This window comes from Xylocopa sonorina, chromosome 5 (genome assembly GCF_050948175.1).
Source record: "Xylocopa sonorina isolate GNS202 chromosome 5, iyXylSono1_principal, whole genome shotgun sequence".
Classification (NCBI taxonomy): domain Eukaryota; kingdom Metazoa; phylum Arthropoda; class Insecta; order Hymenoptera; family Apidae; genus Xylocopa; species Xylocopa sonorina.
The window spans coordinates 10,990,460-11,007,225 of record NC_135197.1 but is presented as its reverse complement, the minus strand read 5'-3'; the positions used below and the strand labels follow the sequence as shown (position 1 = coordinate 11,007,225).

The 16,766-nt window shown below is 42.8% G+C and overlaps 1 protein-coding gene across 1 annotated transcript in view; it reads right to left on the bottom strand.

Annotated features, from left to right (window-relative positions):
* The window catches only part of LOC143424053 (uncharacterized), a 204,206-nt gene that overhangs the window by 17,692 nt on the left and 169,748 nt on the right, over positions 1 to 16,766 (bottom strand). The window contains exons 2-5 of the mRNA XM_076895861.1: positions 3,332 to 12,180; positions 2,111 to 2,215; positions 1,672 to 1,977; positions 991 to 1,125 (exon numbers count right to left, since the gene is read on the bottom strand). Coding sequence (XP_076751976.1) covers positions 991 to 1,125; positions 1,672 to 1,977; positions 2,111 to 2,215; positions 3,332 to 12,180 — 9,395 coding nt within the window. The remainder of the gene's footprint in view (positions 1 to 990; positions 1,126 to 1,671; positions 1,978 to 2,110; positions 2,216 to 3,331; positions 12,181 to 16,766) is intronic.

Sequence of the window (16,766 nt, the reverse complement as noted above, 5' to 3'; positions counted from 1 at the left end):
AGTACCACGGGTATAGGAAACTCCCACGACGAGAATAATTTCCGTAATTATTTTACACATGCACATATAAACGAGTATTATATACATACGGCAGATCTTCTTAGTGATATCGGGGGGATAAATAAAAAAGGGGATAGATGGGGATTAATGAGAATACTTTAATTACAGCATGAAAAAAATTACAGAGTAATTGTATTAACATTCCTTAAACAAATGCTGCGCCTATACAATTACATCCATTACCTTAAGCTAAAGGAACATAAAAAGTGCGTTATATGTATAAATAAATACACCATGAGCTTGTGAGAGATGTGAACGAGACGGTGACAATGCGACATGAATGACTGAATCGTGTTGCGTGTGATGATAAGCCCATATGTTCGCAGACCCTCTCCATCCCTACTTTACCAATTAATTACGTGCAAAATGATATGTGATACGACAAACATAAATTACTACGTAGAAGCAGCGAAAGAAAATAATAATGAATGTTACATGCTTTGCTATATCTAACTATCACCCCGCTCCCATACTCCCAATTGTTCTATGTTACATGATACAGCCAGTATATATATATTGTATATATAACAACTATGTATGTATATACCATTCCCTCGTATACCTACGCAGCGTGCAGATCCTCGTTATTCTTCAAAATCTCTTACCTCGACAAGAGATCGAATAATTTTCTTCACTTCAACCCCCCATCCCCCCAACCCCTTAAAAAGTAGACTAGAACTCGACTAGAGATTTTTCTGAAGTTTATCTATCCTTCGAAAGTAATAGTTAATGACGCTATATACCATGTTATATGTACGTAGATAATAATTATTAGCTAAATATTTCTTTAGAAATTTTGGTATCTCGTTTCTTTGGTTACTCCGTATCATTCGATTCTCTGTTTCTATCATCGTGTCTACTTCACGAGATCGTTGCGCGAAGGCCAGCGGAGTTTGCGAAAGCCCCCGAGCATTGGAAAACGTTGGATACCTGCTGCCTTTGCTGCAGACGCGACATCACCTCCAACAGCGCATTCTTCAGGACATTTGCCAGCGTGCTGATCTCTGGCAACGATTCAAGCTCCGACAACCGCTGCGCGTGACTGCTCAGCTCGTCCTGCAAAGCCTGTCCGCATCGGGACACACACAGACAGAGACGTTTACGTGCGTGATTTCGCTGTGTGGGTATCGCTTAAAAATAAATCGCGACACGCCGCCGTGCTAAAACGAGGGATTACGAGAGATTCTCGAACAGGTCCGCGACGCAAGAACCGTGCCCGCGTCAACGAATTCCGATGCCCACCATTTTGTCCGCGTCTGCCTTAGAGTGATCCGATAGAAAATTCGATAGATTTCCAAGAGAATTGCCAGGGGAAGAGAAATGCAAGCGATTTTCATAGCGAATAGAGTCTCTTTGGAGTTGGATTTTTAAAATAACTCTGGAACCCAAGAGTACGTCGGTTCTTCACGACTTACAAATGTTACGGCGATCATTAGTCTGTAAGAATATGTTAGAAACACGATGAATAGCATTCTTTTCTCGGGTTCCAGAGTTAATCGTAGAAACGATCACGTGTTATAGGAATTCTTCGATTTTCTATCTCCGTTTGATGATTCACTGTGCTACGTCCTACGATGATCGAGGATGACACTTTTCTTAATATAAACGCACCTTGTTCGTGGCGGTCGGTTGTTGCTCTTTCATACTAGCTACGACATTCTTCAACCAGACGTCCGTTTCCTCCAGGAATTCTTTGTACGCGTGAATATCGTGTCCACGTTTCTCCTGCTGTCCGCGTGCACCCTCGAGGGTGGCGCATCCCTGCTCCGCCTGCGTTAAAAGGGTGGCGATTCGCGTCTGAACTTCTCCTAGACTGGATAAGAGTTTCTGGGCCTCGAGATCGGCTGGAATTTTCCGTAAATCCTCTTCTAATTGGCGCGCCTCTTGGTTGTAGCTTTGAAGCTCCGTTAACAGATTCTGAAAATAATTTTTATGATCCCAGTCACCTCGCGTGAATCAGAAATTCGAACACGTTCGTAAACAATTTTGGAACATTTATCACAGACAAATTGAAAATAGTATGACGATAGTTTGTAGTGTATAATCTCACCCTGAGCGCGGATAGCATCGAGTCTATGCTATCTCGTGGCAAATAAGTTCCTTTCAAGTTCGATAGGCTCAGCTGTAAAACCATTAGGCGCTCCTGTATGATGTCCTGTAACATAGGGGCCAATTAATGAACGCCGGGACTAGTATGAATAACGGCGAAGATTAAAAGATGCCGTGCAGATCAGGAACTTCAAATCTCAATCTGTTAATTGATGGATTAAGGGGAACTGAACTCGTCAAATTGTAACATAAAAGAATTGTTGTAATTCTTTAGGACTTTCTAAAATGCTTAAGTAAAAACCGGGACATTTAAACAGTACGATCATTCATGCAGGTCTGATAATAAATGGGAGTTGAGAATATATTTTTTCTAATACTACAGGCCGTTTCAAACGTGTTTGCATTTAGTCGAATTAATTGTAGAATAAACCATTAAATCGGAGGGATTATTTAACGTCCTCTCTTACACGTCAGCTGTAAGGGAACAAAAAAGGATTTAAAAAAAGGATCGCGTATTATATCATTCTTTTTGTCGAGTGAATACCGAAGTATTCGTGTCGTGTGACTAAAAGCTGTATTCACGAACAGGAAAAAAAAATTGTTCGATACCAAAAGGAATCAGTATCTCCGATTACTTCGTCCAAAGCCAATTTACCGCGGAATTAGAGAAGAAAAATCGATCTAATGGAACCGCAACGCAAGCCGAAAATCAAGTAACGTTACGCTCGTGCATCAGCAACAATTCTGACATGCAAATTCTTGAGAAAGAGAAGCGAAGGGGATTCTGGTATGCTAAATTAGAGAAGCCGTGGTACCGTGGCGTTGTTAAATACAGTAGCAGCTACCAACTAGCGACTAGCAACACGAAAACGCAAGGTATCAGTGATTAGAGAGAGATGCGTATGCTCCAAGTATAGAGGTCGAAAAGAAGCGGAGGATGATCAGTCAGGAGAAGAAAGAGAAAGTAGAAAGTTAAACATTAAGACAGTCTAAAGAGGGTAGACTAAGAATGGAAAAAAAATCGAGGGCATGAGATAAAACAGTACAAAACACTGTTGCCAAGCACACACCCACACATTCACACGCGCGAGCTCGCGAACGTGTACGCGCACGTAAACGCGAGTACGCTCAATGCAACAGTAAAAACAACAACAACAAGGACTGTGAACTTGTTCAAGCTCGACTGGGTAAAGATCGAGCGCAGCTTGTGTCGTGATCGCACCTTGATCCCTCGTATCCTTTTTTCAGCCTCATCTTCAGCTACCCCCGTCTCTCTCTCCGTCTCCACGATTGGAGTGCGCTGCTGCATCGATCCTCTTTCTCTACCTAAATGTTCCTTGGGATCTGGACAGTGGTCAGGGACGCTCGGTATCGGGGATGATTCGCGTGGAGTGGAAGTGGACAGTTCGACAGTGGACAACGACTGCGACTTTTTCTCCTCAACGTTTTCTGACGACGTTGCAGGAACAGATTCCAGCGAGAGTACGTCGAATTTGGAAGTGAACCGATCGTCCTCGAGGTGGACAGAGGGTGATTCAGAGATAAATTGTTCACGCAGAAGGGTTGGGTCTGATACTGGGCCCTCGATCTTTTGTGGAATCAGCTCCGCGGACTGATCCGTTCTCTGCTCGTTCTCGCTCGACAAATAAGTACTGTAATCGCTCCAGCTACCTATACCACCGGGGAGATCGGCGATCAAACGTTCCGTGTGAGGACCACCCATGAAATAAGGGTTCAAAGAATTACGATTTCCGCGGCGATCATTTAAACTACCGTCTCGATCCCCGTCGAAATCGTCTGGATCGTTGGAATCGCGTCTAATTTCGTTGGAGGGTTGTTCCCTAGTATAATTGGCGAGCTTTTCGAATAAGTACCGTTCAGCCTCGTGATAGGGGTGTTTGTCTGGCCAGAAGCCGCTATCGAGTGAGAGGAATTTCGACCTACTGAGTTCTGACAGAGTCTTCAAGATTAGAGGAGTTTGAGCGGGTTTCTTCTTCTCGGGACTTAAAACTAGAATTTCGTCAGCTATGTAGAATTGCACTTTCGGTTTTGCCGGTTCGATCACGATATCGACTGTTTCTATCTCCGGTTCGCTTAGAATACACTTCTCGAATTCTTCCTCGGTTTCCAGTTGGGACTGAATGGAATCTATCGTTATGGGTGATTCCAGTTCATCTAACAATTTTTCGATGGGCACCGTTTGTTCCGGGACCTGATCAGCTTCTTGGATGATCGTTTCGAGTTCTTTCACGAGTTCTGGTTCGATCTCTACGATTTCTTCTGGCTCCTTTATTTCTTCTTCAGGATGCCCGTTTTCTTTCAATTTGCCGTTCACCAGTATTTCAATAGGTTTGAAGTCTTCTTCGAGTTTTGCTTTGAGTGGAATGATTTTATCTTCTTTCGCTTCAGGAGTCTTTTCTTTAACAATTTGTGGTCTAGTCTCAGGTATCTTTTTCTGATCACTCTTTACTATTTCTTCTTGACGTTTCTCCTTAGACTTCTTTCCTTTAGATTTCTCTTCTTTTGCAACTTTCTTATCTGCAGGTTGAGGTTTCGGTGTTTCTTCAATTATCGATGGACTATCAACTTTTTCTTCATCCTTAAGGGGTACTTTTACTGGTTCTTCTTTCGTTATTGTCTGTCCTTCGAGGATAACGTTTGGTTCATTTGCTTCCTTAATTTCTTCCACACCTTTTTGGACCTCGGTCACTTGTTTTTCTTCAGTTTCTAACTTTTTAGACTCTGTAGCTGATTCTACAGATTCTATCACTGTACTTACAGATTCTGTTTCTATTTTTATAGGCTCTGCAGCTACTTCTACAGACTTTATATCAATTCCCGTAGACTCTGAATCTATTGTTACACTATCTTCAGCAATCGTCGCATCTTTCGTCTGATCAACTGAATCTTTCGAATCATCTTGAATTATTATAGCAGAAGAATCTGTGTTTAATGCTTCAATACCTTTCTCATCTTTTGGAGATTCAGGTTCTTTATCCATAGACTTTTCTGTTGTCTCCTGTTTTTCCTGTTTAGTTTTCTTCGTTTGCTTAGTTTTACGTTTGGACTTTTCCTTCCAAGCAGGCGTTGATTCCTCCTGCTTTACATCCTTTTCTGGCTTAGCCTGTGTTGGTTGAGGTGTCCCTACTTGTTTCTCCGCAGTATCTTTCTGTTCTTTCGGCTCTTCTTTTTCTTCTGTTGGTTTTGGCAGTTCTGTTCTTTCTTTAGCTGGTTCTGCATCTTTAGGTACTACTTTGGGCATGGTTTCAGGTGCAAGTTTTATTTGGTCAGTGATTTCTTCGGGAACGAGTAATGGCGACTTTTCCTTAACCTTCTCTTCTGCTTTCATTTTATCAGTTGAAACACTTTCTATCAAAGTCTCTATCGATTTCTCTTCTTTTGGTGTCATAGACATTGCATCGACTTCCTCTTTATTCTCTGGTGTATTTAATTCTTCTGGTTTTGCATTTTTCAACTTTTCTTCGCTGGTTGCTCTTGTTGCTGATTTTTCTTTTTTCTTCTGTTTCCTTTTTTCCTTTTTCGAAAGCTTTGATTTTGGTTCTACTTCTGCTTGTTCTTCTTTTACTTCTTCCTTTGTTTCAATCTTGCTGTCTGCTATTTTTTCTTCAACTGGTGTTTGTGGAAGCTTAGGTGATGGTGCCTTAGATTCTTCTTGTATTTCTCCTATCTCAGTCGTTACTGCAGCTGTCAGTATATCTTCTAGCTTTTCAATAATGTCCAATTTAGAATCAACACTGACATCTTCTTTCTTTTCACTTGTGTCTTCGTTCTCTTTGATCTCAGGTTCACGTACTTTCTCTTCCTGAATTGGTAGTTCACTGGCTGGTTCTGGAATGGACTTTGCTTTCTTTTCCTTTGATTTTCCTTTACGTTTTTCTATAGGTGATGGTTTATCAGGCTTTCTTTCCTGAGTTGGTTCAGGCTTGCTTTCAACTTCAGATATGATCACTTGATCTGCCTGCGTTTCTTTAATTTCCTTCATTTCCTTAACTTCTTGCATTTCTTTCATTCCTTTAACTTCTGGTTCTTTCACGACTTCGTCCTTTGATTTTACTTCTGGCTCCAGAACTTGATCAGCATCCGTCTGTTTTATTTGCTCTGTGTTTCCAACTTCTTGTTTAAATTGCTCTTTGTCAGGTTTCCCTTTCTTCGACTTCTTATTTTTCTTAGAAACAGTAACAAACTGCTCTTTCGTTTCTGGCTTCGGTTGTTCTGGTGTCTGAGCCTTCTTTTTATCCACTTCTACTGCTTTATCTATTTCTGGAACTTCAGATTTCACAGCCTGCTCTTCCTCCTTCGCACCAATCATTTCAATCTTTTCCTCCAATTGTTTTTCAATTTTCTCCACAGGAAGTTCTGCATCGTGCTTACTTTCATGGACCGTATCAATTTCCCTTGTCTTTGATTTACTCTTCTTCTTCGAATCTTTCTTCTCTGGTTGTTTCTGAAGTTTCTGTTCTACAGATTGCTCTTTTTTCTCGTCTGCTACTTTCTTGTCACCTTCCTCTTCAGTCTCGCGTTTCTCTATACCCTTCTCTATACCCTTTTCTTGCTCATCTTTCGTCACCTGAGCGTCTGTACTAGTTGACTTTGCGTTACCCTTTTCATTCTTAGATTTTTTCGAGGCTCCTTCTTCTCGTCTAGTGCTCCTGGATCGCGACCTAGATCGTCTGGATCGCATTTCCTTTCGATTCACGAACTTCATGAAACCTTGTTCGTCCACTTCGATCACTTTTCCAGTCGGTACCATTTGTGGAGTCTCTTCCACGTAGACTTGTATTTGAGGAGGCGGTCGTCGTTCAACAATTTGCATCGTTTTCGCTACTACCTCTTCAGGGGTGAATGATGGCGGAGGTTCTACGTGTTTACCGACTACAGCAGCCCAAGAATCCTTCATTTTTAGCGGACTCACAGCCTCTGCTACACTTGCCGAGCTGATTTCTTCTTCTAATGCTTCTTTTTCTATTTCTTCTACCCACGAAGCTGGTTCCATTCCGAAATCGTCTGTTTCAATAAACGGTTCGTCGACTACGTTAGCTGTTAGAACTACTTCCTCAAGTTTGGGCATTTCTTCTTCGATTTCAATAGCTTTTGCGATTTCCTCTTCTGAAGTAACTTCTTTTTTCGTAGCTGCATCGTCCAAGTTTTGATCAAATTGAAGGGGAATTGGTTTTAAGAGAACTACATCTTCTTGATTCAATTGTGGAGACGACCTTTTGCTGGAAGCTGCCACTTGAGCGTACGATTTATTGGACTCTTTCATAACTAATTCTAGAGACTCCTCGACTTTTTCAATCGCCACTTTTTCTTTTTCATTCTCAGTATCGGTAGAAGGCACTTTCGTCTCAATATTTTTCTTTTCTTGCTTTCCATCTTTCTTCTTCTGCTGTTTCGTTGGCTTCTGCTGTGCCGAGGGGCTTTGTGGCTCTTCAGGCATAGTTTCTACCAGCTGTTCCACATTCTCCATCCTTGGTGCCTCAGCTATTAATTCTTGAGTGGGTACATTTTCAATTTGTAAATTTTCGAGAGAAGGAACATTGGTTGGTTCACTAGTTTCCTTTGTACTGACGATGGATGCCCATGATTTGGTGCATACCGTCGATTCAACTTCTTCTTTCGACACTTCTTGTATCTCCAGGCGACTTTCTTCATTTTTAGTTTCTTCTGGAGATACTACAGTTAGAATTTCTTGAGGTACAAGCGTTGGTTCTTCATTCTCTTTCTTCGATTTTTCTTCGTGTTTCATTTTTGTATCTGAAGAAGTGATTTCCTGTTTCTCCTGTTTTTTCGGTAATTTCTCAGGGGTTGATTTAGTCTTAATATCAGGTTTTTCCTTCGGCTGTTTCTGCTTTCCTGATTTCGTTGGTGTTTTCTGTTCTTTTATTGGCTTTTCCGTTGGTTTAGCTTTGTCTTCTTTTACTAAAGGCTGAATTCCATCTGCATCTATTGTTTCAGGTTCTATCTTCTCTTGTTCTGGTAATCCACTACTTATTAGTTCTTCGGTTACTATAGCTTCAGTTGCAACAGTGGGTTCTTGTAATAATGGCATCACGGATTCTTCTGTTTTTAATTTTTCGTCTTTTGCTGGCTCTTTTATATCTTCTTTCTTCTTTGATTCTTTAGAAGCTTTTTTCTTTTCAGATTTACTAAGCTTTTTCTCTGCAACTTTCTCTTCAACCACAGGCTGAGTTTCCAGAACGATGTCTTCTTTCTTTTCCTCTTGTTTCTCTTTATCTTCTAGTTGTATCTCTTTCGGTTTCTCTATTTGAGGAGACTCGATAGCAGGTTTTATTTCTGAAGTTTCAGGTTGCAATTTCAACTCTGCAGGAGCCTCAGTAAGCGCAATATCTGTCTTTTCATCCTTTTTCTGATCAATACTTTTTATTGGTGACGTTGCACCTGTCTGTTCTTTGTCCTTTTTCTTCTTGGAACCCTTTTTCTTCTCAGAAGTAGGCTTATCAGCAGGTTTCTTTTCCATAACTTTTTCCTCGGCTGTAGACTGTTTTTCTACAATGATTTCTTCCTCTTTCAGTTCTTGTATTTTCTCCTCCTTTTTCACTTCTTCTGGTTTTGTTTCTTGTTCCTTGACATTCTCTATTCCAGGTGCTTCAACTGTAGATTTCACTTCCTCAGGTTTTGGTTGCAACGTAATCAATGCTTCTTCTACTGTAATACCTTCTTCTACACCTTCCTCCTTTTTCTGATCAATACCTTCAAGTACTAAGGTTTTATCTACTTTTTCAGTAGTATCCTCTTTCTTCTTGGACTCCTTCTTCTTTTCACGTTTATTAGGTTTCTTTTCCGCGGGCATAGTTTCTAGAACAATATCTTCCTTCTTTTCTTCTGGTTTTTCTTCTACTTTTTTGTCTTCTTCTGGTTTTGCTTCTATTTTAACTCTCTCTGCTTCCAAAAATTCAACTAGAAGTTTCTCCTCTTTAGTTTTCGGTTGTATCATAATTGGTGATTCTTTTGTAGTAGTAGGATCTACTTTTTCTTTGACATCACCTTTCCTTTTAGACTCTTTGGAAGCTTTCTTCTTCTCAGATTTACTAGGTTTCTTCTCCGCAACAGTTTCTTCAACCACAGGCTGTGGCTTCAGAACTATTGCTTCTTCTTCCTCTTTCTGTTTTTCGTGGTCCTCTGGTTGTTTATCTTCCTTTGCTTTTTCTGTTTCCAGGGACTCGATTATAAGTTTTACTTCCTCAGCTTCTGGCTGCAATGTAATCAATGGTTCTTCTGTTTTAATACTTTCTTTCTCATCAGCATTTTTCACTGTTTCTGTAGCAGATTGTTCTGTGATCTGTTCTGTAACCTTAACATCTTGCTCCCCAGCCATCTCAGGTTCCTTAATTGGCGATTGAACTTTAGTTTCGTCCTTGGTAACTTTTGATTTCTCTTTCTTCGGTTGCTTCTCTTTCTTAGGTTTCTCTGACTTTGATTTCTTGTCAGTTACTTGCTCCTTCTTTTTCGGTTCTTCTGGTTCATCCTGTTTCTCTTTCTCTTCTGTTCGTTTCTCAACTATTTTCTTCTGCTCTTCTTCTTTCCTTATTGTATCAAGCTCTCTATTGACATCGTCGATAAGAGCCGCTGTTTGATTAAGGATCATGTCTGTAGACTTCATTTCCATGGTAACTTCCTCAAGAGCTTTCATGGTATCTATTTCGACCTCTGTTTCTAAAACTTGTTCAACTTCTTTTGATTTCACAGGTTCTTTTTCTTCCACACGACTCTCTCCAACTTCAATACTTGTCGTTTTAGGTTCCTCCGTAGGTATGGGTGTCTTTTCCTTGTCTTTAGTCTGTTTAGTCTTAATCCATTGAGATTCTAATTGATAGAATGTACTGATAGGATATTTTATAACATCTTCGATTAACGCGGTCTTTCTAGACTCCGCCTCAGATTTCTCATCTTCTGGCTTCTCTTCTTTCCCTTCTGCCTTCTCTTTTTTCTCTTCTGGCTTCTCTTCTTTCTCTTCTGGCTTCTTTTCTTTCTCTTCTGGCTTCTCTTTTTTCTCTTCTGGCTTCTTCGTAATCGATTCCTGAACGATATTTTCAATATTCTCTGATATTACCGGGGTGGAAGGAACAGTTACATTCTCTTCTTTCTCTTCTGGCTTCTTCATAATCGAATCCTGAACGATCTTTTCAATGTCCTTGGATACTCTCGGCGTGGAAGCAGTAGGCACGTTCTCTTCTACTACCTGTACAACTTTGAAGCGGCGGTAGAAATTGCTCTCCGCTTGGATGTAGGGGCGATAATTGAACCAATAGGGTTTGATCAAGTCCGTGAAATATGAAACAACTTCCTTCGCTTTGGGCTTAGAATTTTTAACCTTACCACTATCGACTCGTTTCTCAGAATCGACTGCCTTTTCTTGAACCGAAGTTGGTTTACTTTCAACTTCCTGTAACTTAGTTTCTTTGATCTCTTCCACAACTGCTTCTTTACTAATAGAAGAAGGCTCTTTCACTTTCTCACTCGCATCTTTTATATCTGCGCTCTTACGAACGGAAGAAAGATCTTCCACTGTTTCCTTCATCCCTTCCTCCTCTTTCACACCTTTATCATCACTTTCTACCATTAACTCATCCAGAACTTCAGACTTGACAGTCTCAGTTTCTCTAGGAACTTCAACTTCCTCTTCAGACGTTACCCTAATCTCCTCGATCTTACCCTCGATCTCGCTCAATGTAGCCTGCGAAACCTCTGGTCCCTGTTCCATCTCTAAAACATCGCCATCTTTAGACCTCGCCGACAAAGGAGTACCGGAACGAGCTCTCCTCCTATCCTGAACGCTACCAAATAAAACCGCCTGACCGTCCTCGCCAAGACTGCCGATGTAGTCCGCGTAATCGGGAATCGGCATCCCTGAGTCTGCTATCGTATCTAAAGACGCTTTGGAAGGAATACCAACAGCTGAATCATCCGACACCCTAGCATATGTGGTGGTTAGGCTAGCCTCTACTGTCTCAGGACACAAGGTGATTAGTTCTGTGGGTTTGGAGCCTACGATCTTGGGTAAGGGGATGCTTTCTAAGATCTCTACGGATTTCACGGATTTCACGTTAGGCGGCTTCACTTCGAGAGACCCGGGCAAGCTGGTGGTTGTCGTCACCGTTGTTACCGTCTTTTCGATGATCAACGCTTTACTCAACGCCGTGGAGGATGGTTCTTCGACTGGTGAGCCAGCGTCTGTAACCTTCGCGAGCTCTTCTTCCTTTAACGCGTTTTCTTCTGTACTTGATCTCTCGATTAGGGCTTGTGATTCAGGTTGCAGGTCGTCAGGTTTAATGAGTTGGGATTCTTCGAGTGTCTGTTTAATGGGAGCGGGTTCAGGCTCAGCTGTTGGAGTTTCAGGTTGTACTTTTGTTGGTACTGCTGATTCTTCGGTAGGCGTTTCGAGCGTAACTTCAGAGATTTTTATTTCAGTCGTTTTTGTAATTGGTTTTGTGTCAGTGTCTGTTTTCTCAATTACTATCTTTTCTTCTGTTTGGGCAGATTCGATTGTGTGTTTGTCTTTAGTCTCTTGTTTCTTCCTCTTTTTCTTGTCAGACCTAGGTGTACTCGGTTGACTGAGTTTGGGCTCCTCTTTAGATTCGACTGCAGAAATTGGCGCTGTCTTTTCGGTGACAGTTCTTTCTTTTGATTTACCTCCTTTCTTCGCTTTCGATGGTGTTCCAGGAGCTTCAATTTTTTGTTCCGATTCTTGGCTCTTGGGGGTTTCTAGCTTTGGAGTTTCAGGAAGAGGAGCTTCCTCTTTCTTTTCGGTGTCACTAACTTCAACCGTCTTAGATTCCTTTGACTTGAGTAAAATATATCCTTTGCTTATTTCTACAGGTGTCGTGTCACTTTCAGCGGACTTCTCTTCAACAGTAATCTTTTCAAGTACCTTTTCTGTGTCTGGTTTGTCTGAAACATTAACAACAGTTTCTTCTGTCTTTGCTTCAAGTTGAATTACCTCAAGTTCTTCCTTAAGTTTATTAATAACGTCCTTTATTTCTTCTTTTAAAGATACTTCTTGACTTTCATCAGGTTTGTCAATCTTTTCTTCTAATTTCGCTATCGATTCTAGCTTTTCTTCCTTTTTCTCTGTTTCTTCTGTAGGCAATGCAGGCTCCAAAGCCTTTTCTTCTAATTTAGCTACCGATTCTAGCTTTTCTTCCTTCTTCTCTGTTTCTTCTGTAAGCAATGCAGGCTCCAAAGCCTTTTCTTTTTTTGCTTTCATCGGTGATTTCGACTGTTTACGCTTTTTCTTTTGTGATTGTCCTTTCTTTGGTGTTGCAGGTTCAAGTTTCGCACTCTCTTCTTTCTGTTCTTCCGGAACAATCTTTTCATCATTAAGAGGTTTTTCATCAACTGCTGGCTTATCGACAGACTTGCTTTCTGCTTTCACAAGGACTTCTGTTACTTCAGCTGCAGGCTTCAGACTGATATCCTGCTCTTTCTTAAATTTCTTTCCGCCTTTAGCCTTAGTCTGTTTTTCTGGTTCAGTTATTTTCTTTGTTTCTTCCTTTGGAGCAGAGTCTTTCTTCGGATCTTTACCATCTATTTTCTTTTCAATAGGCTTATCCTTCTTCTTTTCACGTTTGCTTACATCTATTTCTTCTTTTGTTATACTTTCCTCCATTACTGTTTCTGATTTTATAGACTCGTCAGCTACCATAGATTTATCTGTTTCGTTAATTTCCATTGCAGACTCTATCGCACGATCTAATTCACTGATCACTGCTTTCTGCTCTGCTTCAATATCCATCTTTAATGCTACTTCCAATTTCATCTCTTCCTTCTTTTGATCTTTCGTTTCGTCTTTCTTCTTTTTCTCTTTGCCACTCAATTTTTTCTCTTTGTCGTCTTTTGGTGCTTTTACATCAACCTTTGCTTTAATTTCTTCCTTCTGATCCGGTTTGATATCTTTCGCCGCTTCTGGTTTCTCTTCAGAGTCTTTTTGTTTCGTTTGTTCTATTTTCTTTTCCTCTTTCGATTGACTCGGTTTTTTGGGCGGTTGATCCTTCAAAGACTCTTGCTCGTTTGTCTGCTTTTGTTTCTTTCCTTTTCTCGATTTATCTTGTTCTTTAGGTTTCACCGGTTCATCGGTTCTCATTTCAGCCTTTTCTTTGGACTCACTTCGTGCTTTATCTTTCAATTCAGGCTTGGGTTTTACTTCAACCTTTTCTTTGGACTCACTTCGTGGTTTATCTTTCGATTCAGGCTTGGGTTTTACTTCAACCTTTTCCTTGGACTCACTTCGTGCTTTATCTTTCGATTCAGGCTTGGGTTTTACTTCAACCTTTTCCTTGGACTCACTTCGTGCTTTATCTTTCGATTCAGGCTTGGGTTTTACTTCAACCTTTTCCTTGGACTCACTTCGTGCTTTATCTTTCGACTCAGGCTTGGATTTTACTTCAACCTTTTCCTTGGACTCACTTCGTGCCTTATCTTTCGACTCAGGCTTGGTTTCTGATATTTTATCCGCTTTCGTGGGCTTTGCAGCCTTCGAATCCTCCTGTTTCTTTACTTGTTCCACATTTTCAGTAACTTTAGCTGTCTCTGGTTTAGTAACATCTTTCTCTTTTTGCGTATCTATCTTATCCTCAGAAGGTATTTGTTTCTTATCCAATTCTGGCCCACTTTCAACTTTCGTCGGTTTAGCACCATCCTTGTCAGACTTGTCTTTCGCTGCGTTACGTTGTTCCTTACCCTTCTGTTTCTTCTTCGACTCCTTCTGAGGCTTCTCCTCCTTCGCGTCAACCTTCCTCGTCTCGCTAGTCGAATCTATTTTTGCCTCGGATTTCTTCTCAGCTTCGTTCTTTCGAACCTCTACCTTTGCTTCTTTCTCTTTAGCAACCTTAGCGTCATCCTTCGCGCTCTTCTTCTCAGAATCTTTCTCCTCTTTGCTTTCTTTAACGTCGTCTTTCGGTTTGACCTGTTCCTTTGCGTTCGACTGAGTCACAGTAGCCTCTGAATCATCTTTAACCTTCTCCGGTTTTGGTTTACCGTGTTTCTTCTTTTCGCTCGACTTCGCGTTCCTCTTTTCGTTCTCCTCCTTCGACTTCTCTGCAGTTACTTGAACCGTATCTTTACTCTTACCCTGTTCCCTCGATTTATCTCTCTTCTTATCCATATCCTCGATCTCCTTCAAAGCTTTCTCTATCTCATCGTCCACCACCTTTTCCGGCTTTTTCTTCTTCGGCTTACGTTTCTTCTCCTGAGACATACTCCTCTGCTGAACAGTTGCTTGCTTCTCCTCGCGAACCTCCTTTTCAGTCTGCTTCCGAGTCTCCACCTCTTTCACTTTACCAGCATCCATTTTCTTCTCCTGTCGAACGTTATCCACTTTCTCTTTCTGAACTTCAGCCTCATTAGCTTTGGGAGTTATCTTGGAAACACCTTTAGAATCCTCCTCTAAGGAGACCTCATCCTTCACCTCGACTATCTGCTTCGGCTGATCCGCGTTAGCCTTAACTTTCTCTTTCTGAGGTTTCTCACGAGGCTGCTCGGGTCCTCTGCGAGCTCGTTTCTCCGGAATCTTCGTCTTAGGCGCCTCCTGATGAGTCTTCCTTGTCTCCCGCCTCTTTGTAATGTCCCACGTGCTCTCCTTGCCCGTCGACGATTCCCTCGTCTGCCTCGCCTCCTGAGGAGGACTCGACTCGTGTATGGAAGACGCCGTCGAGTTCACCGGCGATCGTGATCGTTCCTTCGTCTGTTTGAGGGGCAGAGACGTGGGTGTTGAGGAGTAGCTATTATTCGTTGTCGCAGGCTTTGGGTTTAGACCTTGCGATAGGATCTGAGCGTACGAGAACGCTTTATTCTCGTTGGGGGTGGTATTCTTTGACTTGGTTGCTGTGCTTTCCGAAGCTGTCGCGGGAACCGTTTGTTGCACGGGTTGCTGGACAGGTTCTTCTTGTTCTACTGGGTTTTCAGGCTCAGAGACTTCCGTTGGTTGAACAACTGGTTGCACAACTGGCTCGACAACAGGCTGAACATCCGCAGGCGGTGGAGTCTGACTCGTCAAGCATCTCTCCTCGACGTTCTGCACTATCAACGGAGCGCTCTTCTGGGTGTTCTTGTATTTAGATTGATGTGGTCTGTGTGGATGTTTTTGCAGTTGATTCTGTTGGTAGATCTCTGGCTCGGGGATGTACCCAGCTTGCGCTGCCACGTATTGCTCTGACGGGAAGGCTATCTGGCTCTCCGTGTAGTGAGGTAGAGCTATCTGTTGAGGCGGCGCTGCTGGCATGTAAACGTACGAGCCCACAGGATAAGCGATTTGAGACCCGATGAATCCCATCAATTCTGGCATTTGCGGATGGATATAGTTGTAGACCTCTGAAACTTGCTGAGGCGTCCGCGTGACATTCTCGTAATTCATTTCGTTGAGCAACACGGATCCCTCGATGCTTTCGTCTGCCCAACTGGGTTCAGTCTCGGATGTTTTCTCTGGAGTTTTCTCAGCAGCCGGTACAACCTCGGGTGCAACCTCTGGTACCACTTCGGTAGGCTGCTGTTGATAGTCCTCTTCCGCTACCTGTGGCTCAGCAACAGGCTCCTGAACTTTCGTCTCCTCTTCCACCTCGACTCGTGGTACCTCGAACTCGAGTTTCTCCTCTTCAACCGTCTCCACGTCAGCCTCCTCGACCAGAGCCTCTCTGACTTCTCTGTCAGCCGCACGAGAGTCCTTGCTGGTCTCCACGGACGGGCTGCGAGAACTTTGCCTGTTTCCTCGAAGAATATCCGCGTACGAAGTGGATCCAGGCATCCATATGGGACTAGCCGATCTCCCTCTCCTCTCCTCCTTAGGTGCCAACGTATTCTTAAGAATCACCGGTTCTTTCCTCTGTTCTACAGATCTAGACGACTCCGCCACGTTCTCACTCTCCACGGACGAATTCCTCTCGCGAGATTCACGGACGGGCTCTCTGGAACCTTTCCTGACAGACGCGGTTCTTCTCGTCTGACTTCTCAACCTGGTGTCCACGGAGTCGACCTTGGAAACGTGTCTGGTCGCCTCCGTCCACGTTTCAGGCTCCCTCTGCTCGCCCAACTCCTCGGTTCTCGTTTGTTCCTCGCCAGTAATCGGTTCTGGTTGCGGAATAGCAGGCGGAGCGGCGTCAGAAGCCGGTTCGACCGCTGGTTTCGGGACTTCCGTCGTTCTTGGTAACTGCGCGGTGGGCCTGAGCACCTGAATCGAGAGCGGCGTCGGCGCGGGCTCGTCGCGGTTGTTTCTGAACGGGCTAGAACCCCTGGAGCTCGGACTGGTACGACCGGCTGCGATGTCCGCGTACGAGACCTGATTGACGAGCCTCGCCTCGTTGCTCTGTACATAGTACGGGTCCACGGCGTAAATATCGTCCATCAGCGTCTTCACGCGCGCCCTCCAATCGTCCATCCGTTGCTGCAGGCTCTGCGTTATCCGCCACGGAGGAACAGCCAAGGCAGAACAATGGAATTACACATACGGTCAATTTTCTGGGAGTCTCTTTTTATATTTGTATTGTTTGTTTGTTTGTTTGTTTGTTTTGCGGTAGGAAATGTGTATGCGCGGGTGAAAAAGTAAAATGTATACACGTAAGAATGTTAAATCGAGGGTGGCGGGGGTGGACACGGGGAAGTGGTCAGGGGTGTCGTCAGGGTTCCTC